This window comes from Spermophilus citellus (assembly GCF_964194105.1).
Source record: "Spermophilus citellus genome assembly, chromosome: 7".
Classification (NCBI taxonomy): domain Eukaryota; kingdom Metazoa; phylum Chordata; class Mammalia; order Rodentia; family Sciuridae; genus Spermophilus; species Spermophilus citellus.
Window position 1 is genome coordinate 66,883,173 of NC_138188.1, and position 26,749 is coordinate 66,909,921.

A 26,749-nucleotide genomic window follows, 5' to 3' on the forward strand; every position below is an offset into this window, starting at 1 on the left:
TTGTCAGAAATAGAATGCAACAAACTCATGAAAATAAAAATTAATATAACAACAATACACATTTTGCAACAACACATTTAAAGACACACATAAAACACATGAAAATGTTTGTTTATGGCAATGAGGAAAAAATGAATGAGGTATGGAGATAAAAAAGAACAAATTCAGCAACAAAGGGGATCTTAATTGAGGATGTGGTCAATTAATTTTTTTACACTAGAGGTCCAAAACTAAAGTTAAAGAAAAAAGGCTCGAAAGGTAAATCTAGATAGTGAAAAGAGAAGCATATGAACGAGTGATAAGTAAAAGAGAAAAGTAACATTCAAAGACACTCTGGTCAAGTTTCAAAACAAAGAGTAGTCTGTGTACAGAGCTGGTTATTATTCTGGGCATAAAATCATGTAATTAGTGGAGTACGAAGAGGGAGAGTTTAGCTGCCACTCAACAACTTCCTGATTTTGGCTTCCACGATGGGGTCTCTGCATTTTTATCTAGGGAATGCAGTTTTGCAACATTAAACTTCTTGTGAATGAAGAAGGGTTATGAAAAAGAGACTTCGAAAATAATATGTCTTTATTTTCAAGGACTTCTTTGGCTGCTTCTCATAAATCACCAAGTGTTGCCTACTGAGTTATCTGGTGCAATGCTAAACCAATTCTTTTGTCTATTGTCTAGAAAGCGAATAGCCAAATACCATGGGGAAAACTATTTAATTCTAATTTTCCAAAATCTTTTAAATGAGATTTTGATCTGACATTTAGTTCTATTATAACAACTTTAATTGTATTTTATATTTAAAAAAATAACAGATGAATACCAAAGAAAGATTTAGAAATCCATTTCTTATTGCAGCACTCTACTATAAAAGCAGCTTTTATTTCTTTGGGTTCTCTTCCAAGCTTTATGGATTGGCCTCCTGAGCCTCACATTTCATATGCACAAGAAGCCACGGGGGAAGATGGTAGAAATGGCAGCTTTTCCATTCAACTTTTGTAAAGTCTGAACAATAGTCTCAACCTTGTGAAGATTTCAATACAGAGTATGAAAAAAAAATGAGATGATTCTTAACTTCAGGGAAATTATACACTTCTGGAATGGATAAGGATTACCATATCATAAATACCCACCTCCAGTCTTAAACTGAGGTTTAACTGACAAATAAACACTATATTCTTAAGGTACACAAGGGGATAATGTGAGATATGTTATGGTTTGGATACGAGGTACCCCTCAAAAGTTCATGTGTGAGACAATGCAATAATTTTCAGAGGTCAAATGAGACGATTATGAAAGGTATAATGGAATCCATGGATGAATCCTCTGATGGATTCATTGGATGTAATTGCAGGCAGGTAGGTTGTGGCTGGAGGAAGGAAATCTCTGGGGGTGTACTTTTAGGGTTTATATTTTGTCCCAGTGGGCAAGAGCTCTCTCTCTCTCTCTGCTTCCTGGTTGCCATGTCCTGAGCTGCTTTTCTGCACGGTGCCTTTCTGCCATGATGATCTGCCTCACCTTGGGCCCAGAACTATGGAGTTGGCTGACCATGTACTGAACCTCTGAGATTGTGAGCCCAAATAAACTTTTATTCCTCTAAGTTTTTCTTGTCAGGTCTTTTGGTCACAGTATCAAAAAGCTAACGAAAACAGATGTTTCCCCCAAAGCTCCCATGTTAGTGCAGTCATGTTCAGAGGTAAGACAATTGCATTCTGAGAGCTGTAACCTTATCAGTCCACCCTATTTTGAATGGACTGGGTGGTAATTGTAGGCAGTTGGCATGTAGCAGAAGGAGGTGAGTCACTGGGAGTGTACTGTGGAAGGGTTCATTTTCCTTATGGTCCCCTTCCCCACTTCCCTCTCTCTGATTTCCAACTGCCATGTTCTGAGCAGCTTCCTCTGTCTGACTCTTCCTCTATGATGTGCTGCCTTACCTTGGGCCCAGAGCAATGGAGTCGGCTGACCATGGACTAAATCTCTAAAACTGTGAGCCAGTAAACTTTCCCCTTCTAAGTTGTTCTTCTCAGGAACTTTGGTCATAGCAGCACAAAGCTAACACAATGTACATGGTGAAATTATTACTTTAATCAAGCTATTTAACATATACCTCATCTCACACAGTTTTTTTTTTTTTTGGTCCATGTATAGTGAGAATGTTTAAGATCTCTTATTGAATTCCAAGTATATAATACAGCATTATTAACTATAGAAACTGTGTTATACTTTAGATCCTCAGAACTTGTTTATCTTATAACTGAAAGTTTGTATCCTTTGACCAACATCCATCCATTTCCTCCATACCCAGATCCTGGCAACCACCATTCTACTCTTTGCTTCCATGAGTAATATATTTTTAGATTCCACATGTGAGACAATGCAGCTTTTGTCCTTTGGGTTTAGCTTACTTCACTTAGCATAAATTTTCCACATTGTGCCACATGGCAGGATTTCCTTCTTTATTGTGGCTGAATAATATTCTACATAGTACATATTGTACAATATACAATATACATACCACATTTCCTTTATCCACTTATCTATTGATGGTTACTTAGGTTATCTTAACTATTGTGAATAATGCTGTAATAAACATGGAAGTGCCAATATCTCCTTGGCATGCCGATTTCCTTTCCTTGATATATACAATAAACACGGAAGTAGGCTTACTAGATCATATGGTAGTTTTACATTTAATTTTTTGAGGAACAGCCATTATGTTTTCCATAATGTCTGTACTAACAATCATGAAAAATTAGAAGCCTGTTCTGCCTGGTGATGTTGATGCCCAATTGCATAGACCCTCGGCCTGCCTCTGAGTTCACCTGTGGTCACAGAAGGCAGTATCCCTCATGTTGGCAGCTTCACCCTAGATTGACATCTCTCTGTTTCTCCATCCTCTCTCCTTTTCCATAATAGCTGGCTGAACTTGTATACAGGTAAGATCCAGAAGGGCTGGGGATTTGACATCTGTGGCTAAACTTCAAGCTCTGTGTCCCCAGTCCTCAGAGGCCCCATGGAATTAGGTCCTGTTGCTTTCAGTGATAACTTGCTCTTTAATGCACCATCTATTAGCTTGACCCTTCCCTGTGTAGCTTTACCCTCTCCCTCAAATGTGTTTCCTAAGATCATATCCTAATTAAGTTACCTTCACTCAAGTTATTGATTTAGGGTTTGCTTTGGGAGAACCCAAACAAAATCTATCAAAACAATAAATAGTCAAATGCAAAAATGTGTAAAAACAAACTTTTCCTCATCAGCCCACAACTTTTCCTCCCTTCAGCTCTTCTGCTCCTTCCCAATTCACTAGTTGCAGCAAAAGTCATAAAACCCACAGGTTCCCACTTGCCTGACTTCTTGCTGGTCGCCCTTGACCATTTGAGATGCTGGCTGAGAATGAGGCTGCATGGCTGACAGCTCTCCTGTATGCCTTCTCCTCTTCATAGTCAATTTAAGCTTGGCCTTTTTAGCTTAGGCTGTGACACAGTTCAAACACATCTATTCTAGATGTGCTAGATTTTGGCAAGTATCCAATAGTATGATAACTTTCTCTTTTTCCCTCTAATTTTTCCCCAGATCTACTCATTTTCTCCAGATTTACTCATTTCTGTGATATGTCTAGAGTATATTAGGCACTGGGGGTACCCCAACACATAAGACTCTCATGGTCCAAGCCCTCACACTGCTTAATGTGCAGGGTATTACTTAGCAGGTGTTATATGTGATATGCGAACGTCATGAGAAATACGACAGGCTGTGGATGCACAAAGGAGACTGTTGAACTACGCCTGACTTGGGGACATTGAAGAAGGAGTTTTAAGCTTCTTGAAAAGCCCAAAGAGAAGGATGTGGAGGAGGCAAATTGAGTATTGCTCAAAAGAAGAGTGACAGCTGGGAAAGATTCAGCTGCAGCGTTAAAGAGGGCCCAGACTATGAGGAACCTTGTAAAACCTTATTAGGACTTTATCCTAAAAAGTCTCCTAAAGGGATTTTAAGCTGGAGAGACATGACCCAATTTGCATTTTAAAAATTATCTCTAACTGCAATGAATGGATTTGGAAGGGGCCAAACTTGACAGAGTAATTAATCCAGATGAGGTGATGGCGAACAAGATGAAGTAGGAGGCGGCATTGGGTGGGGCTGAGTGGGGATAAGTAGAAGAAACCAGGAGACATTTAAACAGGGGAATTTATGACTTGATGACTGATTAGATGGAGAGGGTGAGAGGAACAGAAATAAAGATGATAATTATTTTCCAGTTGGTAGTTGGTGTACAGTGGGGCTGGTTCCTAATGTGGAGAACAACAGAAGGAGCATTGTGAGAATATCAGGTTGTGGGTGGGAAGAGAGTGTTGATCATTTTGGGATGGCTGCCATTTTGGATAGGCTATGTGGTTGACTTGCATGTGGGAAAAACAGATGAAGATATTTAACCCCCAGATATGTGTCTGGAGCTTAGGAGAGAGATCTGGGCTAAATGTGGGCATATAGATGACAGTGAAGCCCCGGGAGTCATTGGGATTGCCTGGGCATTATGTAGAACAAAATGGAAGGTCAAGCCAGAACTAAGGAGGTGAAGTAAAGAAAGGGGAGCCTATGAAGTGGCACCCCCTTTCTCCACAGAAAAGTTTCTTGACTGGGGTTCTCCAGAAATCTTCACCATGGCTGATTTTAGGACTGTCAGCATAAGAGTCTCTGCAAAAGAGTTCAATGTAGATAAACTTCCTATTTTAGTGTCTCCCTGTTTTACTTGGCAACTGGCCAGGAAGATACCAGCACTCCAGGTGCTGGACACCCCCTTTCTAGTTTTTCACAAACATATCCAGTATAGTAGTTTGTAGAAATGAGCAAACAAGGCCTCTGGCCTTGAGCTGGGCTTCACAGAGATGTCTACATTTTTCAGATAAGTTACCAATTGGGCTCCATGATAACAGCTGGCAGGGGGAGGAAAGAAAGGGGATAAGATGCTCTCCCCTTCTCAGGTGTTGCCTTGAAGGGTTAACTTGCCCAAAACAGTGAAAGAAAAAGCTGCTTTTATGTGAACTTCTGCAGACTGTGAACATCTGAGCCCCTCCCCTTACATGCTGGGTATAAAGCTCTGAAACTATCTGAACTCGGGGTTCAGGGATTGATTGATTACAGCAAAATCTGTGCCCTCTGAACTTGGCTGCAGCCAAATAAAACTGTTTTCTGCTATCTTTGATGCCTTGCCTTGTCTGTCCCTACAATACCTATGTAGATTCTAAAAAGTTACCAGTGACCTGGATGGGAAGCTTCAGAGAGGTTTAGTAAGATAAAGACTGAGTGTGTCCTTATTGAAAAAGTCAGTGAGGTACAAAAAGAACAAAGCTAATCCATGGTGTGACATAGTCAGGAAAGTGGTTGTCCTGCAGGGAGCCGTAGTGACTGGAAGGGGAGGGGAAGCAGGAGTATTTTTTCCTCTTGGTTTGGGTACTGATTATATGTGTTTGTTAAGCTTGTGAAAATCCACCCAGCTGTATAACATACACATTTTCTGAAACTAAGTAATGCACTAATAAAAAAAAATGTAAAAGCATAAGTAGCTCAGAAGCCAATTGACAGAAGGTGGCAGAGGTGTTAGAATGTGCCAAAGGAAAAGCTTCCCAAGAAGCTTGACTCTCTCCATGATCTACTGCTGTGTAACCTGTGTGACAAACCATTCCAGAGCTTCATTTCTCAAGACAATGACAATTTTATTTGCCCATAATTCTGTGGGTCAGCAGTTTGGGCTGAGCTCAGCTGAGTAGTTCTTTGGCTGGTTTCCTTGGCGGTGTGACTGGATCTGGATGACCTAGCATGGCCTTGCTCCTGCAGCAGATAATTGCTGCTGGATATTGTTTAGTCTTCCCTCTGTATGGTCTTTCATTCTCACTTGATAGCAGTATGCAAAAAGGTAAGAGTGGAAGTTGTAGTGCTCCTGAGCTGGGTTTGAAAGTTGTACATCATCACTACTGCCACATTCTACTGACCAAATAAATCACAATCCCAGCTCCCAACAGGGAATGGTGGAGGCTGTAGTGACCTGGACAACACATGCTCATGTGAAGGGGACAGCAGTTCATCACCAGTAGAAATTGATGCATATGATCCACTATTCCTAGATATTCTGAATTTTCATAAAAATCAGAAAATCAAAATTTAAGATATCAAAATTTGGTATCTAACATGAAAACTCATGAAAGCAACATTATATGGTCCAACTAAATATGCCTGTGAGCTAGATGTAGCCTGAGAATCTCAAACTTACAAACTTTGAAGCAGATAATAAAATTGGAAGTAACAGAAATTCCCACTTTCCAAAGAAACGTGGAAAGGAATTTTAGAAATTCATATTCCCTCGTTGTCCTATGAGGCATCAGATTAGACTTATGGTTAATTTCTCTGGCATAGGAAACCCACCATGGATGCACAGTAGAAATTTAGATTTTAAAAAATCTAGTATCTTCTCTGAGATACATTTCTCTGCCCTCCTTCCAGTTTAGAACTTCAACATGGGATTGATTATTTTTTGATGGCTGTCAAAAAAAAATTTTTTTTTTTTGCTAGAAATAGAAAGCTACAGACTGGGTAATTGATAAACAATAGAATTTCACTTGGCTTACAGTTTTGGAGGCCAGAAAGTTCAAGAGCATGGTGCCAGCATCGGGCAAGGGCCTCCAGTCTGCATGAGAACATGGCGGGAGAGAAAGTGAGCTAGAGACAAGGAGAGAAAGACTGGACTCATTCTTACCAAGAATACGCTTTTGCAAGGACTTACCTGCTGCCAGAAGACAGCACAAATCCATTCATGAAAGCAGAGACCTGATAACCTAATCTCCTCTGAAAGGTCCTCCCTCTTCAAATTGGCACAATAGAAATTAAATATCAACCAGAGTTTTGAAGAGGACATTCAAATCATAGCAATTATTTTCTGGAAGTGTGAAAAGAAGTCCATGTTAGAGTGCAGCTGGACTGGGTGTGTCCTCCTCCTTCAGGGTGTCCCCACTCACTTTCAGAGAGTAAATGAAAAGCCACTGCTGGAGTCAGTTGGTTTGAGATAGAAAGTACCTACTGCGTTTCAGGTATCACATTTTTATGAAGATTTTCTGGGGCCTCATTATAGATTATGCATTTGAAGACCTCAGAGATGGTCATCATGAGGAGGTCCCACTACCAGCAGTTAGCAGGGCTGAGCTTGTAAGGAGCTCAGTTTGGTATTGAAGCCCATGCTTGTCCAACTCTGACTTGCTGGTTACTTCCACACCTGTTTCATGAGCCTGGAAGTTGAATGTAAGGCTCCAAGGTCTTGAAAGGGGGATAAAGGACAGTCTGAAGGCAAAGGCTGTGTTCAGAGAGCACTGGAGCATTTCTGGCTCCCTCAGCTACAGAGCAGCAGCTGTAGAACTGTGGAATGAACTCAAATGAAGAGACGGTGGTCAACCAAGCCACTAATATTGGCTATTATTATTTTCGTTATTGGCAGTGGTAAAATTGTTCCCTGATTCTTACTCTGGTGTCCTCAGAGAACAGTGTTAATCAGACTGCAGTCTTTGCTGTCTTCCAGGGCTTGCAATCAGCTGCATCTTATTTCAGGCTCCTTTGCACTGTCCGTTTGCTAAAATGTGAGCCCCATGAATGTAACCTGGAAACCTTCCCTGGGAGCCCCTAGGGAACCTGGTCTGCATGTTCACTGGTGCACCCACAGCCCTGGCCCTGCTCAGTGTGTGCATGTTTAATGCCATACTGGTCTTTTAGAAGAAATTTGCTCAGTCACTACCTCTTCTGTGGGAGAAAGATTTTGGAGTGCAGACTCTGTAACCTTGCAATTGACCTTCATGGGAGTCCTCACACTGTTCTCAAGAGGATGTCAGAGGCACACATTTCTGTCTCCATCTCAGACATACAGCATATTGGCTCTAAAAACTCCACATGCAGAAGGAGGGATCATTTTCAACCAGAGGAACACTGACGACTTCACAATTTTCGTTGTTCAATTAATGAACACTGATATCTAAAAGAAAGTAGGAAAGGGAGCAGGTAGAGGAAGCAGAGATTGTGAGGCAAAGAAAGGATATGGGTATCATTCCAGCACTTCACAGAAGGAAAACTCAGGGAAATAGAATTTCTGGATTGCACAATCCTTATTCTGAATACGAACTCTCAGGCCTCTCCATCATTTATATAACACTTTAGTTACAAACATTGCCAAACATGTGTGTTTGTGAGTGCTCAGCTGGAGAAGCCTGCTGTAGCTGCCCACATCTCTTTCCAGAACCAAAACCCATGTGATTTGCATTCCCGAAAGGACTTGGCTATGTTCTTATGGTAAACACATTGTAGGATTCTGGGCCCTGGGATAGGGAGATTTGACAGTCCTGCTGATGAAGGAAATTAAATTTCCCCCAAATCGGCTGGTTTGAGATGCTCTGTTTGGTTATTCTCTAGAAAGATGGGCAGGCTTTTTCTTAAAGACGGTAAATATTTTAAGTTTTGTGGGGTATACAGTCAAGAAGGTACATAAGTGAGTAATGTGGTTGTGTTCCAAAAACAAACTTACAAAAACAGGACACCAGACTTAATTTGCCAAACCATATGCTAAGCGAGAGGCTAGGGTGCCAGTTCTCTCTGCAATATCTGGATATTCTGAATGGATATCCACCACTTAGTATTTACTTTTTATGTCCCAATGAGTGTGCTCTGACTGCAATACTTTGATATGAATTTTTTTTAAAGTGGAGAGTATGAGTACTTTTGATTCCATCCAATTTATGTGAATAATCCAAGTGAAATATACATTAGATGATGTTGTATTTCCTAGAGTCAAGCAGATTTATGATGACACTCATTTAATGCACTTGTCTAGAATAAAGAGAAGAAATACTGTTGCTTGGGAATAGGGAAAGGTAGGTAAGGCCATTTTTTTTTGTTTGAACTTTAAAATAATTATTGCAATACATTCTTCATTATTCCATATTTGATTATTTCTTAACTTAAAAATCACAAATGGTAGGAAGGAGAAATTAAAAAACCTATGAAAGTTAAGTCGTGTATGTTTTAGTAGTGGAGATTGAACCCAGCCCAGGGGAGCTCTATCATTGAGTCTTTTTTTTTTTGTGGTTTGTTTGTTTTTTGAGACAGAGTCTTGCTAAATTATCTAGGCTGGCCTCAAACTTGCAATTCTCCCACCTCAACCTCTCAAGTTGCTGAGATTATAGGTGTATGTCCCCATGTCCAGCTAGGCCACACAATTTTTTATCCCTTTAATTTATCTTTCCAAATTTCAAGTGAAGGCCGGGAATATCTCAAAAGTGAATTTTAAATTGCCATTAGTAATCACCTTATTACTTGTCCATCTTTAAAAGTAAACAAATCCATTGATTTTTATTCTACATTTATTTTATGGATAGATGCTGATGAATTCCTTCTTTGGCAAATTTTTAGATTCAAGAACTTTTTAAAGGCCTGGGTAAACTTGTTTTATTTATTTATTTAATTTTTTTTAAATTTTTTTATTGGTTGTTCACAACATCACAAAGCTCTTGACATATCATATTTCATACATTAGATTGAAGTGGGTTATGAACCCCCAATTTTACCCCAAATGCAGATTGCAGAATCACGTCGGTTACACATCCACAATTTTACATAATGCCCTATTAGTAATTGTTGTGTTCTGCTACCTTTCCTATCCCCTACTATCCCCCCTCCCCTCCCCTCCAATCTTCTCTCTCTACCCCATCTAGTGTAATTCATTTCTCTCCTTGTTTATTTTCCCATTCTCCTCACAACCTCTTATATGTAATTTTGTATAGCAATGAGGGTCTCCCTTCATTTCCATGCAATTTCCCTTTTCTCTCCCTTTCCCTCCCATCTCATGTCTCTGTTTAATGTTACTCTTTTCTTCCTACTCTTCCTCCCTGCTCTGTTCTTAGTTGCTCTCATTATATCAAAGAAGACATTTGGTATTTGTTTTTTAGGGATTGGCTAGCTTCACTAAGCATAATCTGCTCTAGTGCCATCCATTTCCCTGCAAATTCTATGATTTTGTCATTTTTTATTGCTGCATAGTACTCCATTGTGTATAGATGCCACATTTTTTTATCCATTCATTTATTGAAGGGCATCTGGGTTGGTTCCACAGTCTAGCTATTGTGAATTGTGCTGCTATGAACATCGATGTGGCAGTATCCCTGTAGCATGCTCTTTTAAGGTCTTCAGGGAATAGTCCGAGAAGGGCAATAGCAGGGTCAAATGGTGGTTCCATTCCCAGCTTTCCCAGGAATCTCCAAACTGCTTTCCAAATTGGCCGCACCAATTTGCAGTCCCACCAGCAATGTACAAGTGTACCCTTTTCTCCACATCCTCGCCAGCACTTGTTGTTGTTTGACTTCATAGTGGCTGCCAATCTTACTGGAGTGAGATGGTATCTTAGGGTGGTTTTGATTTGCATTTCTCTGACTGCTAGAGATGGTGAGCATTTTTTCATGTACTTGTTGATTGATTGTATGTCCTCCTCTGAGAAGTGTCTGTTCAGGACCTTGGCCCATTTGTTGATTGGGTTATTTGTTATCTTATTGTCTAATTTTTTGAGTTCTTTGTATACTCTGGATATTAGGGCTCTATCTGAAGTGTGAGGAGTAAAAATTTGTTCCCAGGATGTAGGCTCCCTATTTACTTCTCTTATTGTTTCTCTTGCTGAGAAAAAACTTTTAAGTTTAATTAAGTCCCATTTGTTGATTCTTGTTATTAACTCTTGTGCTATGGGTGTCCTATTAAGGAATTTGGAGCCGGACCCCACAATATGTAGATCGGAGCCAACTTTTTCTTCTATCAGACGCAGAGTCTCTGATTTGATATCAAGCTCCTTGATCCATTTTGAGTTAACTTTTGTGCATGGCGAGAGAAAGGGATTCAGTTTCATTTTGTTGCATATGGATTTCCTGTTTTCCCAACACCATTTGTTGAAGATGCTATCCTTCCTCCATTGCATGCTTTTAGCCCCTTTATCAAATATAAGATAGTTGTAACTTTGTGGATTAGTCTCCGTGTCCTCTATTCTATACCATTGGTCCACCCACCTGTTTTGGTACCAGTACCATGCTGTTTTTGTCATTATTGCTCTGTAATATAGTTTGAAATCTGGTATCGCTATACCACCTGATTCACACTTCCTGCTTAGAATTGCTTTTGCTATTCTGGGTCTTTTATTTTTCCATATGAATTTCATGATTGCTTTATCTATTTCTACAAGAAATGCCGTTGGGATTTTGATTGGCATTGCATTAAACCTATAGAGAACTTTTGGTAATATCGCCATTTTGATGATGTTAGTTCTGCCTATCCATGAACAGGGTATATTTTTCCATCTTCTAAGATCTTCTTCTACTTCTCTCTTTAGGGTTCTGTAGTTTTCATTGTATAAATCTTTCACCTCTTTTGTTAGGTTGATTCCCAAGTATTTTATTATTTTTTTTTTGAGGATATTGTGAATGGAGTGTTTTTCCTCATTTCCGTTTCAGAAGTTTTGTCGCTGATATACAGAAATGCCTTTGATTTATGCGTGTTGATTTTATATCCTGCCACTTTGCTGAATTCATTTATTAGTTCTAGTAGTTTCTTTGTAGACCCTTTTGGGTCTTCTAGGTATAGAATCATGTCATCTGCAAATAGTGATAATTTAAGTTCTTCTTTTCCTATTTTTATGCCTTTAATTTCTTTCGTCTGTCTAATTGCTCTGGCCAGTGTTTCGAGAACTATATTGAATAGAAGTGGTGAGAGAGGGCATCCCTATCTTGTTCCAGATTTTAGAGGGAATGCCTTCAACTTTTGTCCATTCAGAATGATGCTAGCCTGAGGCTTAGCATAGATAGCTTTTACAATGTCAAGGTAAGTTCCTGTTATCCCTAGTTTTTCTAGTGTTTTGAACATAAAGGGATGCTGTACTTTGTCGAATGCTTTCTCTGCGTCTATCGAGATGATCATATGGTTCTTATCTTTAAGTCTATTGATGTGGTGAATAACATTTATTGATTTCCGTATGTTGAACCATCCTTGCATCCCAGGGATGAATCCTACTTGATCATGGTGCACAATTTTTTGATGTGTTTTTGTATTCGATTCGCCAGAATTTTATTGAGGATTTTTGCATCTAGGTTCATTAGAGATATTGGTCTGTAGTTTTCTTTCTTTGAGGTGTCTTTGTCTGGTTTCGGAATCAGGGTGATGTTGGCCTCATAGAATGAATTTGGAAGAGCTCCCTCTTTTTCTATTTCCTGAAATAACTTGAAAAGTATTGGTATTAATTCTTCTTTAAAGGTTTTGTAAAACTCCGCTGTATACCCATCTGGTCCTGGGCTTTTCTTGGTTGGTAGTCTTTTGATGGCTTCTTCAATTTCATCCATTGATATTGGTCTGTTCAAATTGTGTGTATCCTCCTGACTCAGTCTGGGCAAATCATATGACTTAAGAAATTTATCGATGTCTTCACTATCTTCTATTTTATTGGAATATAGGTTTTCAAAATAATTTCTAATTGTCTTCTGTATTTCTATAGCATCTGTTGTGATATTGCCTTTTTCATCCCGTATGTTAGTAATTTGAGTTCTCTCTCTTCTTCTCTTCGTTAGCATGGCTAAAGGTCTGTCGATCTTATTTATTTTTACGAAGAACCAACTTTTAGTTTTGTTAATTTTTTCAATAGTTTCTTTTGTTTCAATTTCATTGATTTCCGCTCTGATTTTAATTATTTCTTGCCTTCTGCTACATTTGCTGTTGTTTTGCTCTTCCTTTTCTAGGGCTTTGAGATGAAGTGTGAGCTCATTTATTTGTTGGTTTTTTCTTTTTTTGAGGAATGACCACCAGGTGATGAATTTTCCTCTTAAAACTGCTTTCATTGTGTCCCATAGATTCCGATATGTTGTGTCTGTATTTTCATTTATCTCTAAGAATTTTTTGATTTCCTCCTTTATGTCTTCCGTAACCCATTGATCATTCAGTAACATATTGTTCATTTTCCATGTGATGTAGGATTTTTCCTTCCTTCTTTTATCATTGATTTCCAGTTTCATTCCATTATGATCAGATAAAATGCAAGGTATTATCTCCACCCCTTTATATTTACTGAGGGTTGCCCTATGACATAATATATGGTCTATTTTTGAGAAGGATCCATGTGCTGCTGAGAAAAAAGTATATCCATTTGATGATGGTTGATATATTCTATATATGTCAGTTAAGTCTAGGTTATTGATTGTGATATTGAGTTCTATAGTTTCTTTATTCAACTTTTGTTTGGAGGATCTGTCCAATGGTGAGAGAGGTGTGTTGAAGTCACCCATAATTATTGTGTTGTGGTCTATTTGATTCTTGAACTTGAGGAGAATTTGTTTTATGAATGTCGCAGCACCATTATTTGGTGCATAAATATTGATAATTGTTATGTCTTGTTGGTGAATGGTTCCTTTTAACAGTATATAATGTCCTTCTTTATCCCTTTTGATTAATTTAGTCTTGAAGTCGATTTTATTCGATATGAGGATGGCCACCCCTGCTTGCTTACGAGGACCGTGTGCGTGGTATATTTTTTCCCATCCTTTCACCTTCAGCCTGTGTATGTCTTTTCCAATCAGATGTGTCTCCTGGAGGCAGCATATTGTTGGATTTGTTTTTTTTTTTTTAATCCATGATACCAGTCTATGTCGCTTTATTGGAGAGTTTAAGCCATTAACATTCAGAGTTACTATTGATATATGGTTTGTACTTCCATCCATGTTTGATTGTTTATCCTTTTTTTAAAAAATTTAGTTTGTTTCTCCATGATTATCTTTCCCCTCACCCTCTGTCTTTACTGAGGCACTTCCCACTGATGGTTTTGGTTATTGTTTTTCATTTCTTCCTCGTGTAGTGTTTTGCTCAAAATGCTTTGCAATGCTGGTTTTCTGGCTGCACATTCTTTTAACTTTTGTTTATCATGAAAGATTTTTATTTTGTTGTCATACCTGAAGCTTAATTTTGCTGGATACAGAATTCTTGGTTGGCATCCATTGTCTTTCAGTGTTTGAAATACATTGTTCCATGACCTTCTTGCTTTCAGTGTCTGTGATGAAAAATCCGTTGTTAACCTTATTGGTTTACCCCTGAATGTAATCTGTCTCCTTTCTCTTGTAGCTTTTAATATTTTCTCTTTGTTCTGTATATTGGATATCTTCATAACAATGTGTCTTGGCATTGGTCTACTGTGATTTTGTGTGCTCGGTGTCCTGTATGCATCTTCAATTTGTATATCTGTTTCCTTTTTTATTTCTGGAAAGTTTTCTGTAATTATTTCATTCAGCAGGTTACTCATTCCCTTGGTTTGAATCTCTGTACCTTCTTCTATCCCGATGACTCATAAGTTTGGTTTTTTTTATGTTATCCCATAACTCTTGGATGTTTTTCTCGTGATTTTTTACCAGCCTTTCTGAGTTGGCTAGACTCTTTTCAAGATGATATATTTTGTCTTCATTATCTGACGTTCTGGCTTCTACTTGCTCCACTCTGTTAGTGATACTCTCAATTGAGTTTTTAATTTGGTTTATCGTTTCCTGCATTTCTAGAATTATTGTTTGATTATTTTTTATAATCTCTATCTCCTGATAAAGATGCTTAACTTCTTCTTTTATCTGTTTATGTAATTCATTCTCAATGTGTTCTTTCGCTGCTTGAATTTGCTGTCTTGTATCCTCTTTAAGGTTCCATTCCATCTGTCTAAGGTGTTCCTTGAGTTCTTTATATGACCATTTTTCTGATGACTCTAGGTCCTCCTGAATATTTAGGCTGTCCTGCATTGTTTGTACTCCTTTTCTTCCTTGCTTTTTGAAGCTGCTCATGTTACTTCTTGTTCTGTTCGACTGCTGAGTTACTGTTTACTCCTATAAATTTGATGCTGTAGCTGCAGGTTTCAATGAAGTTATCTCCTCGGCCGCAGTCTGATGACGTCAGTTCTCTGCCATAGTGGTGTCTCTTGCAAATGGCGACAGTTTGTTTCCCTTTGCCGGGCGACCAATGCAATGGGTGGGTCCTTACTGTCTCTCCCAAGCCCCGTTTCAAACCTGTGGCCACTCCTTTGAAGGCTCGGTAGGCATTTACGTCCGTAGGATGAGAAGGGCTGACCAGTTGTTTCAGCCGGATGGATTAGTGCTGAGTCACAGCTGTTTGTCTGCGGGAAGCAGGCGAACGGGAGCTTGAATTCAGCCGATCTGGGCTCAGTGTGTGTTCTGAGAGGCCCAGACTGTTCGCCCCAGATCCACGTCAGCTCAGCATTGCCTAGTGATTTGCTTGCCGAGCCGGCCCCGCCAGGGTGCTGGAGGAGAGGCCTGAGCGGGGCCGGGGCTGAAACCAGCAGCAAGCTGAGGTAGGGGTCGGGTTGGACCCCGGCGACCCGCAGGTATCCCTCCGGTAAACTTGTTTTAGATTTCAAAACTGCCAGAGTAATTGACCTGAAAATCTAAGTACATGAAAATATATTCCTAGACACACTCAAAATCCTTTAGTTTTTACTCATTTTATACAAGAGAGGCAGAGAGGGATGAGGCCTACAAGTGATCAGGAAAGCTAAAAAGAATGGTGACCTGCGTTAAAAAGAAAAAATTTTGGTAGTCACTTATGAGTTAAACATGAGATTTATTGCAGAGGCTTGTCATAGACTGAACATTTGTATTCTCCTCCCTTAAATTCGTTTATTGAAGCACTAATTCCAAGGTGATGATGCTCGGGGATCGGAGGGTTGGGAGCCAGTTACTCAGATGAGGCCCTGAGGGTGGGGCCCTGATGATGGATTAGTGTGCTTACAAGAAGAGACACTGAAGAGCTTGTTGGTCTCCCTTGCTCAAAGAAGGATTCACACAGTGACATGTCCACCTTATACAGCCAGGAAAAGAGCCTTGCTAGAAAGTGACCATTTTGGAACCCTGATCTCAGACTTCCTGCCTCTAGAAGTAATTGAAGTCACTCAGCCTGTGGCATCTCATTATGGCAGCCTGAGCTAATGCCAGGCCTAATTTTATTTTATTTTATTTTTAAGGAAACTTTTTCTTGTTTTCTAAAATAATTTTTACATAATAAGGAGGTGCTCCAAATAGAGGTAGAAGTTGATGGATTAAGAAATAAGGGGCATAGATTCTTTAATATATATATACACACACACACACATAAAATCTATTCTCCCCAGTCTCACATTTGCAAAATGTCCTCGCAGCTTACTATTGCTGTCTAAAAGACTAATTCATTATATCATGTACCAAGTTCTTATGTAAAAAATGAACTCTCCATTTTTTGAGTAGCTACAAAGGTGCTTTGAAAATAAATATTTTGTTTTTACAATATGCTCCTCAGTTATCTAATGATCAGCTCTCCACACCCCTTGGTAATACACTATGGCTTAGAATTAAGAACAATCCACTGGAGGGTGAGTTGTAACTGGACCTTGATTGAGAATGATAGTCTGCCTTCGACTTGCCATGTGAAGATTCCCTCCAATGATTATGCTTGGCCCATCTGAACAGCTTCAATGGGCATTACCCCTCCCCACCTTTCATTTCTTATAAAAACAGATGTTTTTCCTTCTCAAAAGCAGAAAAAAAATCACAGAGATTAGCAGAATGTCAGGTATGGCATTTATAGGCATTTCAAAAGAGTATAGTCAATTTGAAATGTTGAACAGAATCATCATAGCTTTTCAAGGCTTTAAATTATTTACACTTTAAAGTTTTTATCAGACATTGCAATGTTAAATTATCTGAACTTCTAGCAATTAGTTGTGGTGTCAGAGAATGACAGGTAATTAGTTCATACAGTACATCTCATGCCCACATTCCATGTATTCTTGGTAGAATGTTGCACTATGTAAATGGCTACTGCAAAAGAGGCAATTATTGCACTGAATTTTCCATATGATCCCTCCATGGAAATCTTGTTGCCTCTTCCCAGATCTGCATCTTGCCTTTGAGTAGATGCACAGAAACCAGCAGTGATTTCTTGCCCAAGATGCAGTAATTTTCTTCATCTCATAGCTTTCTCCTTTACTTCATTTTTTTTCAATCCACAAACATTGACTGACATCTTCTATAAACCAGGCACTGTCCAGGCTCTGGGAACACACTGTGATCAACATACAGTGAAGTCCCTGCCCTGTGGAGCTTCCATTCTAGTAGGTGAAGATAAACACATGAATACATAATGTTACAACGTTCAAAATAGCTTAAATCTATACTATCTGAAAGCTATTTATTATATATTGTTATTTTTGGGTATTGGATGAAGTGAAGAGAGGCCAAGAACAGAATGTAGTTCCACCATGTATATATTGGGTGGGTTTAAGCCAGTCCTTCATTCAGTCTGAGCCTCAGTTTTGTCATCTAGAAAATAGGGAGCATTTGAATTAAATGGCTTATTAAGGAAAATGGACCTTTCAGGCCCTTCCATTTTCTATGGTTTTATGAGAACATCTTGTACAAAATCAAGAGCCAGTTTGTTGACTGTTCTAAAGTTTAAAAAATACTTAAGATTAAATACAAGAAATTCTTAGGTATTCTACATATACTCAATACTTCGAATGCCAATCTAACTTCTTCCAGCAATATAAGATATCTTATTTACAATGGCTATAGAGTCAAGTCCTTTTACCATCTTTTGCTATGAGAAATAAGTTATTTATTCATAAAAACATTTAATTCAATTGTTGGTCACAAAATCCCACCTTACTTGGGAAATGATCTCTAGCTGTGAAATCCTGTCTTGAGTGTGACCTTCTCTCTCTCCTACTAAGCTATATCACTGACTTTGTGGTCCTGTATAACCTTTTTGACTGGAATATTAGCTCACAAAAACAGGAACTGGGTGCTTTGTTTGAAGAGCAACCCAAAGGAGGTTCTGTCCTGGCAACCCACTGATGTATGTAATGCCCACACCTATACCATGTTCCATGGTCACAGGCCTCTTGGGAACCTACCTTAGCTCTTGGGGCTGTCAGAGTAGTTCTGCCTAGAAAAATTAGAGCTTTGGTCTACCACGCCATCTGAAAGGGAACATGGGTTTCCAGAACAATTCACAGACTAGGACAATGTGGATTAGAAAGTATCATAACTTTTTCAGAAGACGTGGTGGAATGTTAATGTACATTTAATAATGCAAGCAACGAAGCACATATTTTATCATCAATTATTTTTTTTTCTTAAGGAAGATAACATACTGGGAGAGTTTAATGTCAAATAAGGTGAGCTTCCTACTTATTAACTTGGTAGGATTTATGAAGCCTGTGATTCTCTTGAAAGACAAATTGCATTCACTGGTTTAATTATGAAACAGAGAAATTCAAATTTCAATCAATCCAGTGGCTAAAGATGACAGGAAATTTTTTTTTACAGGACTTTAAGGGGATCTTCTTTTCTTATCTGGATCCGATTCCCGCTGACATCTTGGAGGTTCTGAAGGCTGTGTGCTCTTTTATCTGGTTGCTGTGTAATCGAATATCCTACACGTTTTCAAATTTGATCAGGTGGGTTCTATCACAAGGACACATCTTTGCGGTGTCTTTGGGAGCCAAGTTAAATCTCTCCTCCAATATTGGAGGAATTTAATTCCTTCCTGTTGTTCTGCGATGTCGAGATATATTGTCAATGCTATCAGAAGTACCTGACACAGGCTGCTGGGTAGACTGAAGTCTGTTCTGTCCCTACAGTGACCGAAAAGGAATAATGACCGTATCCTGGGTTGGATGCTACTACTTCAGGACCAGATGGGCAAGGGCATCCCACATAACCTTGAAGAATTTTGAAACAGCTCCCTAATACCTTCTAGCAATAAACGATATCTCAAATAGTGCTGTACAGACTACAAGATGAGGGCAGGTCCCACAGATTCTGGATATATACAAAGGAAGATCAGAGAGAAAAGGGCAAATATATGGCAAACTTCATCACAGTTACAGTTATAGTTACAGGTAAATTCTTGTTAGTAAAGGAAACAGATTGGGGTATACATTATGGAATTCCCGTATGTGTTTTAAGTTGTCGAGTGCATGCTACCTACGAGAGAGTAGCCTCCGCTCATGAGGATGGACAGGAGGACCGACAAAGCCTTGCTGATGTTCAGTGTCCTTACATCAGTTGGATGGTGACCCCTCCTGGCCATTCCAAAGGGTCCACGTGTTGCACACAAAAGTGCATCAGGCCTGGCTGTGGCTGTGAGGACCCCATGAAGTCACTGTACGCAGTGTGGTTTTCAGGGTGGAAGTCCTTGGCTGCAAATGAGTACACCTCTTAAGTCCACACCTCCATGGGCACTATGGCTTCTTTGGTTCCAACAGACGGCAGTAGGCTCTCTTCAGACAAGAAATAGAAGGGGAACTGCACCAAGAACCCACGGATCTTCTTCAGTTCTTCCTCAGCTCGAATGGGATCTTCCTTTGCTAATATGGGCTTGGTTATAAAGTCTCTCAGCTGAATTAAATTGTGTACTTCATCATTGGGAAGGCACCGGAACACCTGAATAAAACACAGATTAGAAATGTAGTATAGTTTTCAAAGAAAGATACACATTCCAACAGGCAAATTCTTTGTTTTATAAAACACTTTTTTTTTTTTTTTGTACTGGGGCTTGAATCCAGGGGTACTCTACCATTGAGCTATATCTCCAGCCCTTTCTTATTTATTTTTTAGAGACAGGGTCTCATTGCATTGCTTAGGGCCTTGCTAAATTGTGGAACTTAATGGCTTTGAACTCATAATCCTTCTGCTTCAGCCTCCCGAGCTGCAGGGAGCTGCAGGGATCGTAGGTGTGCACCACGGCACCCCGCTGAAACACATACGTTTTATGTCAAAGCACAGACTTAAGATTTGCTCTTTGCCACAGAGCAACTGCTACACTTACTCCAATTAAGAAAGCCATAGCTAGATCCTTATCATTCATCTATACTGGTCATTAATCACAGGATAAAGTCAAGCTAGTGGTGAGGAACTGCACTGATGTCACCCCATGTGGAGGTTAATTTTTTGGATAATAATCATCCCTGAATTTCACTGGTGGTTCTGGCCTAAGAGGAGAGTTGCATTATTATATTTTCTCTGGCTTTACATTTTGAAAGATGTCCTTACCTTTACTTAATGTTATCAGCTGCTAACATGTAACACTTTGCTGACTAAAATTGAGTTTCAGACATCATAACCTCTTATTCCTGCATATTTCAGTGTGTACTTCTTAAGCTTGTATAACCAGGGTACCATTCTCACACCAAAGAAAATGAATTCCATAATGTCATTTAAGATAGGTCCATATTCATATTTATCATAGTGTCCCCAAAAGGTCTTTTATCGCTGTTTTCTCCCCAATCCAGGGGCCAAAAAAGACTGTGCCTTGCATTTGTAAAATCATATTTTAAAAGACTCCCTGCATATGACCTATTTGATCATGGTCTTGAGTCCTCAGTATAAAATAAGTATATAGATATTCATCACATTTCATGGAGAGAGATGATGTTTCCACACTGGAAGGAACTCTGAAGGTCATGAAGGAGAATATACTATACTCCTTCCCAGCTTCTCATAGATGGCTGAGGTATTTCAGCTTGAATATTTTCCATGACTGGAAGCTGGCTGCTTCACAGGTAATCTGTTCCATTATCAGACAATACTTGATTTTTTTTGTAAAATCTTTACCGTAACTGATGGATAAAACTTGCCAGGAGATGCATTTACTATGCATCCAATGGAGCTGGGTAGAAAACACTTTTCTGAAAATTAGAGCAGTCCAACAAAGGACATCTCTTAAGTCCACACCTCCATGGGCACTATGGCTTTTTCTTCTTAAACCACAATTTAATTATTAAAAACAAAACAAAACACAATACTTCATCATCAGGATGGCTACTATTTACTAGGCGTGATGTGCTAAATACATTTAAGAGAAAATTTTCTATCCACATAACTATTCTGATGAATATCCCTCCCAATTTATAGGAAGGAAAGGAAGGCCAAGAAAGTTATGTCATTCTATAGAAGTTATATCCCCAGCCCCTGGGTGAGCTGGGTTGAACCCACATCTGACTCGTTTGGGGATCCCTTTTGCCCCTCTTCTCTTCACGTTCAGGGGCTGGGTAACCATGCACCAAGGATGCTCATAATGAGATTCCTGCATCAAATGAGAGGACAGGATGCCACTGAAGTCACTTCTGAACTATCATCCCTGATGCTTTTTGATTTTTGCTTTTCAACGTTCACAAAGAAGTATTTTTATAACCTGGAGGTATGTGGTTCTTTTTAAACTCATTAAGAATATTCCGTATCAATAAAATGCAGAAATAATGATGCTCTTTCTATGATGAGAGTCAGTGGAAAAAAGGGCAGGGAGAGACTCAGGTCAAGTTTACCTTATCATAAATTGTAGCATTTCGAGCTGCTGTTGAAACCCACACCTCCTTGAAGAACTTGTCACTCACTGGATCCTGAATATCCTCGCTTGGGTCAGAAAGATAGCCAAGGACAACCCTGAAATACAAGTGCCTCCAAATTGAGTTAACTAGGATGAAGAAGTTTGTTGCCTGCATTGTCACCGATGGTAACAGATCCTCAATCGTAGGAGTCAAATTGTCTTGTTTATGTTTTTGGAAATCAAAGGAAGCCATTCAAATTAAATACATATTCTGTTTATATTTATTTATCTCTCTTTCTCCTTAGTGGCAAAACAAAACAAACATAATAAAACAAAAACCTAAGTTTCTCTGATGTTTAAATGTTTTAACTGTTGAGATAGAAAGACCTCAATTTTGTTTTAAAAGCATCCTTGTCATTTGGCTTCTGGTGGCCAGAACTTTGGAAGATAGGATTAGTGCTCAAATGTGTGCCAGAAAATGTGCTAAGCCCTTTCTAAGGACTATCTCACTAACTCCTTAAGAACTCCATGCAGGGCTGGGGATGTGGCTCAAGTGGTAGCGCGCTCGCCTGGCATGCGTGCAGCCCGGGTTCGATCCTCAGCACCACATACCAACAAAGATGTTGTGTCCGCCAAGAACTAAAAAATAAATATTAAAAATTCTCTCTCTCTCTCTCTCTCTCTCTCTCTCTCACTCTCTCTCCTCTCTCACTCTCTCTTTAAAAAAAAAAAAAAAAAAAAAAAAAGAACTCCATGCAAAACAACTTTTATTATCTTCATTTTCGAGATAAATTCACAGAGATTAAGAAACTTGTTACAAATCAAACAACTGTTAAGTGGTAAAGCTAGGACTTAAACCAGGACCACAGATCCCAAACCTGTGCTCTTAACCTTGACATGTCTGCCTCCCTTCCCTACCTCACCCTTTCTTTCTTCCCTCCTCCCTTCCCTTCCTTCAGGCCCAGGACTATGCTTAACTCTCGGGTACATAAATGAATAAGAAAAACAGAAAGTCCTTTTGGGTAGTTAAATTTGGTGGTTAAGACAAAAACTGAAGAAATAATCATCCCAAAAGGAATTAATTATAATCATCATAGATAAAGGGTATCTTTTTTAAAAAATATATATTTTTTAGCTGTTGATGGACCTTTATTTATTTACATGCAGTGCTAAGGATCAAACCCATTACCTCACACATGCTAGGCAAGTACTCTACCACTGAGCCACAACCCCAGTCCACAGGGTATCTTGAAGCCCATGAGATAGGTGTGGTCAGGAAGATTTGTTCTTCTCCAACCTGTTTACCTAACTCTATCTACCGTGGTTTAAGATTCAGTACAAGATCAACTCTTTATAACTTCTGAAAGCTCCTGGATTTCCTATCTCCTAGTTAACCTGGGAAAATTCAACATTATTCCATGATTCCCCACTGTACTTCACATATGCTTTGTATTTTTCAGAGCACCTGACATACTTTATGTACTGTCACATTTCTGGAATGCCAATTCTTTGAGAGACCATGACCTGGCTACTGTCATTTCCTCAGAGTACCTGGTATAAAATAAATCACACACTAGATGTTGTCTGAACTGATTGTGAACAGGAGACTAGAAATAGCAAGGAATCATTAAACAAAGCAAGACCAGTTTCAGAGGTCAGATTTGAAAATTATAATAACTCTTGTTCATAAAGAAGACAGTTGGATTCCAAAGCACTTCTGCCTTCATCCTGTGAGGGAGATGGGCAAGGGGATTTCCATTCTGTAGACTGGAAACTAAAGTTTGTGGATATACTTAGTAATTGAGCTAAAATGCAAACTGAGTTCAAAGCCCTTTGTCACATGCCCTGTTGGTTCAAAGAATACCAAGAAGGCCTGTGGTGACAGGAAAGAGCAATGGGAAAATAGGCTGTAAGTGAAATGGAGACCCACTGTAGACCTCAGACAGAGAGGTAATGGGGTCAGACTCACATACTAAAATACAGCTAATGGACTAAGAATAGACTGGAGGACAGGTGGACCAGGGTTGAAAACAGAGACCAGTTAGGAGCCAGTGCAGGAAGCTGGGTGAGGTATGACTGTGGCTCTGGCCCGGATGGTAGTGGAATGAAGAAACAGCCAACAAGTTTTGTTGACAGCAGCTGGAGGGTGTGAGGCATCAAGAATGATAGAAAGGTGTAGCTGCCATTAGCTAAGATGGGGAATTCTGCGGGTGTGTACAGTTGCTAAAAGAAGACTAGGAATTCCATTCTGGACTTATTTAGGCATTTTTTTTTTTTAACATCCAGGTGATTCTGCTCTGTAGGCAGCTGGAAAAAATAGATCTGGAGTTTGGGAGAGAAGGCTTGTCCAGAGATTTGGATCTGAGAATTGCCCTGATTTATATGCTCATCACACCATATGTTTTTTATAGAGCTCTCTGGAGTAGTACAAACAGAGAAGAGGAGCTGGAGTACCCCAACAGGAGGGGAGGGAATCAACCTGCAAGGCTGGGAAAAGCCAGAGGATGTGGTGTCCTATAACCACTCAGAAAAGAAGGCCAAGAAGAACTGAGTTTAATTCACACAAAAAATTGACCACTGGGTTAGATAATGCAGACATTGTGAGACTGTTATCCTTTTTGTATTTAAATAATGCAGATTTATATCATCATTTTTAATGGCTCTTGTTTCCCAGAATGTGAAATTTATGTAACCAATTATTTTATTACAGACATTTGCATGGTTTCCACTATTTCATTATTATGAACAATGCTACAATGAACATAATTTATTCATCACGTATAGTACTTTGTGAATTTTTATGACTATTTCATTAGGAGTAATACTAGAATTAAAATTCCTGGGTCAAAGAATATGCAAAATTATTCCAAAAAAGGCTGTACCAAACCACATCGTCTTCACATGTATTTCTCTCCAGTCACTTCCAACATCACTGGCTTACCAAAAAAACTCAAAGTCAATTTTATAGGGATAAATTAGGGGCTGGGGTTGTGGCTCAGTGTGTGAGGTATTGGGTTTGATTCTCATGCACCACATATTAAAATAAATAAAATAAATAAAGATCCATTGGCAACTTAAAAAAAAAGTTTAAAAAAGGCAACCATTTTAGTTTTAGTCTGTGCCTTTTTTGCTATATAAAAATTCTTTAAAATAAAAGGAGTTATCATCATGGGCTCACTAGCATTCTTGAGTTATATAACCTCAAAAACCCCATTTCCATTTCAAATAATGCCTCCTTCATGGAAATAACTTTAAAAGAAAGATTTAAGAAATGATTCATACACATACATGCTGGCTCCTAATTGAGACCCAAAGCAAAATTTCATTCCACCAAATCTAAAGGACAGTACAGGTTGCGACAATAGCCAATTACAATACCTTTGATTTGGGACAGGTCTAAGGAGCTGAAAACTGAGCAGGGAGTATTTCTGTGATGTTGCTTTTAGATTAGAACAAGAGGGAAGACAATAAGTCTACCAGGTTTTCTTACCAGGTTAAGAACTATTACCAGATAAGAACCGTCTTACCAGGTTAAGAACTTGTTTACAGAAAAACGAATTAAAATAAGCCTGCAACAGTCACTATTTAGCAAAAAATTACTTTTCCCCGTTGGCATTTTAATTACAAGAAGATTATGTTAAAATGCACTGTAAAAATAATACCAAGTCAAGTATTCCTGGAATTCTTTTGAGGACTGAAGTTTCTAGAGAAAACGACTATGATTTTATGTTAATATGTATAATGGCCTTATTTAATTTTAATTGCTTATGCATCACAAGAAATAACAAGGTGGAGAAACTTCGAGTTATCTGTGTTGCTCCCTTTCCTCATGTCTATCACTTTAAATGATTCTGAGCTATACTTGTGTGGATAATAGTTTCTGTTGAATGATGGTTTTATCTGTAAAGTTTGGATAATTTTCTAGGACGTAATGAACTGTTCGGCTCACAGTTGTGACATTCAGTGCAGTACCCTGATGGTTGATTCTGTCTCTATTTAGAATTGATTTCACATTGAAATGTGTCTCTCAATTTCTATTCAAAAACAGCCCAGATGGAAAATGGATTGAAGCTGCGTTTTTTCAAGTGAGAAAATGGCTGTGCTCTAGGCCACAATATTTATCTTTGGGAACATTTCCTAATAAAGACAGGCTAAAATTGACACAAGGTTGCTGTGGTGCTTTTTAATATAGTATCTGTGTCTGTCATTGGGAAAGTGGAAATAATTGTTCAAGAACAACTGCCTCTTTAAGACAGTGTGAAAACTGCCAAGAAAAATAAAGCGCCTAGAAATAATAAATAATAAAGGATCCAAATAAAAGGAAAAAAATTGAGTGATTTACCAAAGAACAACTTCCACATAACGAAAAACCTAAAGCTTTACTGAAGAACAAAACAAATAAATAAAAATTGGAATAAATTGAAGTCCATAACTTGTTCTTCAATTGGATGACTCAATATTATAAAGATGTCAACTCTTTTTATATTGATCTATAAATCTGCTATAATCCCAATTTTTAAAAAATACTACTAAGGACTTGAAAGGATTCAAGTAAATGTTTCTGAAGTTCATGTGGGAGAATGGTATTGAAGAATAGCCAAGGGGCTGGGGTTGTGGTTCAGCGGTAGAGCGCTCACCTAGTGCTCACCCAGGCACTGGGTTCGATTCTTAGTACCGCATAAATATAAATAAATAAAATAAAGGTATTGTGTCCAACTACAACTGAAAAAAAAAAGTATAGCCAAGAGCTGGGGGTGTAGCTCCATGGTAGAGCACATGGTAGGGCATGTGTGAAGCCCCTGGGTTTGATCCCCAGCACTGCAAACAGAAGAAGAGAGAAAGGGAGGGAGAGAAGGAGAAAGAAAATAGCCAAAATCATTCTGGAAAAGAATCCTAGTAGGAGAAAGTGGTATGGAAAGAAAGAGGATTCAAATGCATGGACACAATAATGAAAATGGTGTCACACTGGCATGCATATAAACAGCTTCTCCACATAACCAAAGATAAAGTGAATGTAAGTCAGAATATATGGCACAGATCATTCTTGAAAGGTTAAAGGGTACTATTACACATGACACAGTTCTTGATCAGTTGGTTAGTTCAGAGGGAAAAAAGCTAAAGCCCTGAATCATTTTTTAAAAAGATATTTTAGTTTTTAGTTGTAGATGGACACAATATCTTTATTTTATTTTTATGTGGTGCTGAAGATCGAACCCAGGGCCTCGCATGTGCTGGGCAAGTGGTCTACCGCTGAGCCACAACCCCAGCCCAATATCCATTTTTTTAAATATTAAAATAGACTGCATGTTAAATGTTAAAGGTAAAAGTCAAAAACTAGAAAAACATATAAGTAAAT

General features: G+C 38.8%; 1 protein-coding gene across 7 annotated transcripts in view; it reads right to left on the reverse strand.

The window, feature by feature from the left end:
- Positions 1–15,778: 15,778 nt before the first annotated feature.
- PLD1 (phospholipase D1) overlaps positions 15,779–26,749 on the reverse strand; it is a 219,333-nt gene continuing 208,362 nt past the window's right edge. For 6 of the 7 annotated variants that reach the window (XM_081300815.1, XM_081300814.1, XM_081300811.1 and 3 more), the window contains 2 exons: positions 21,392–21,509; positions 15,780–19,511 (listed from right to left, as the gene is read on the reverse strand). In XM_081300815.1, coding sequence (XP_081156941.1) covers positions 19,287–19,511; positions 21,392–21,509 — 343 coding nt within the window. In that variant the 3' untranslated portion in view covers positions 15,780–19,286. Of the gene's footprint in view, positions 19,512–21,391; positions 21,510–26,749 lie in introns of all 7 variants that reach the window. The other variant, XM_081300817.1, reaches the window with a different exon arrangement.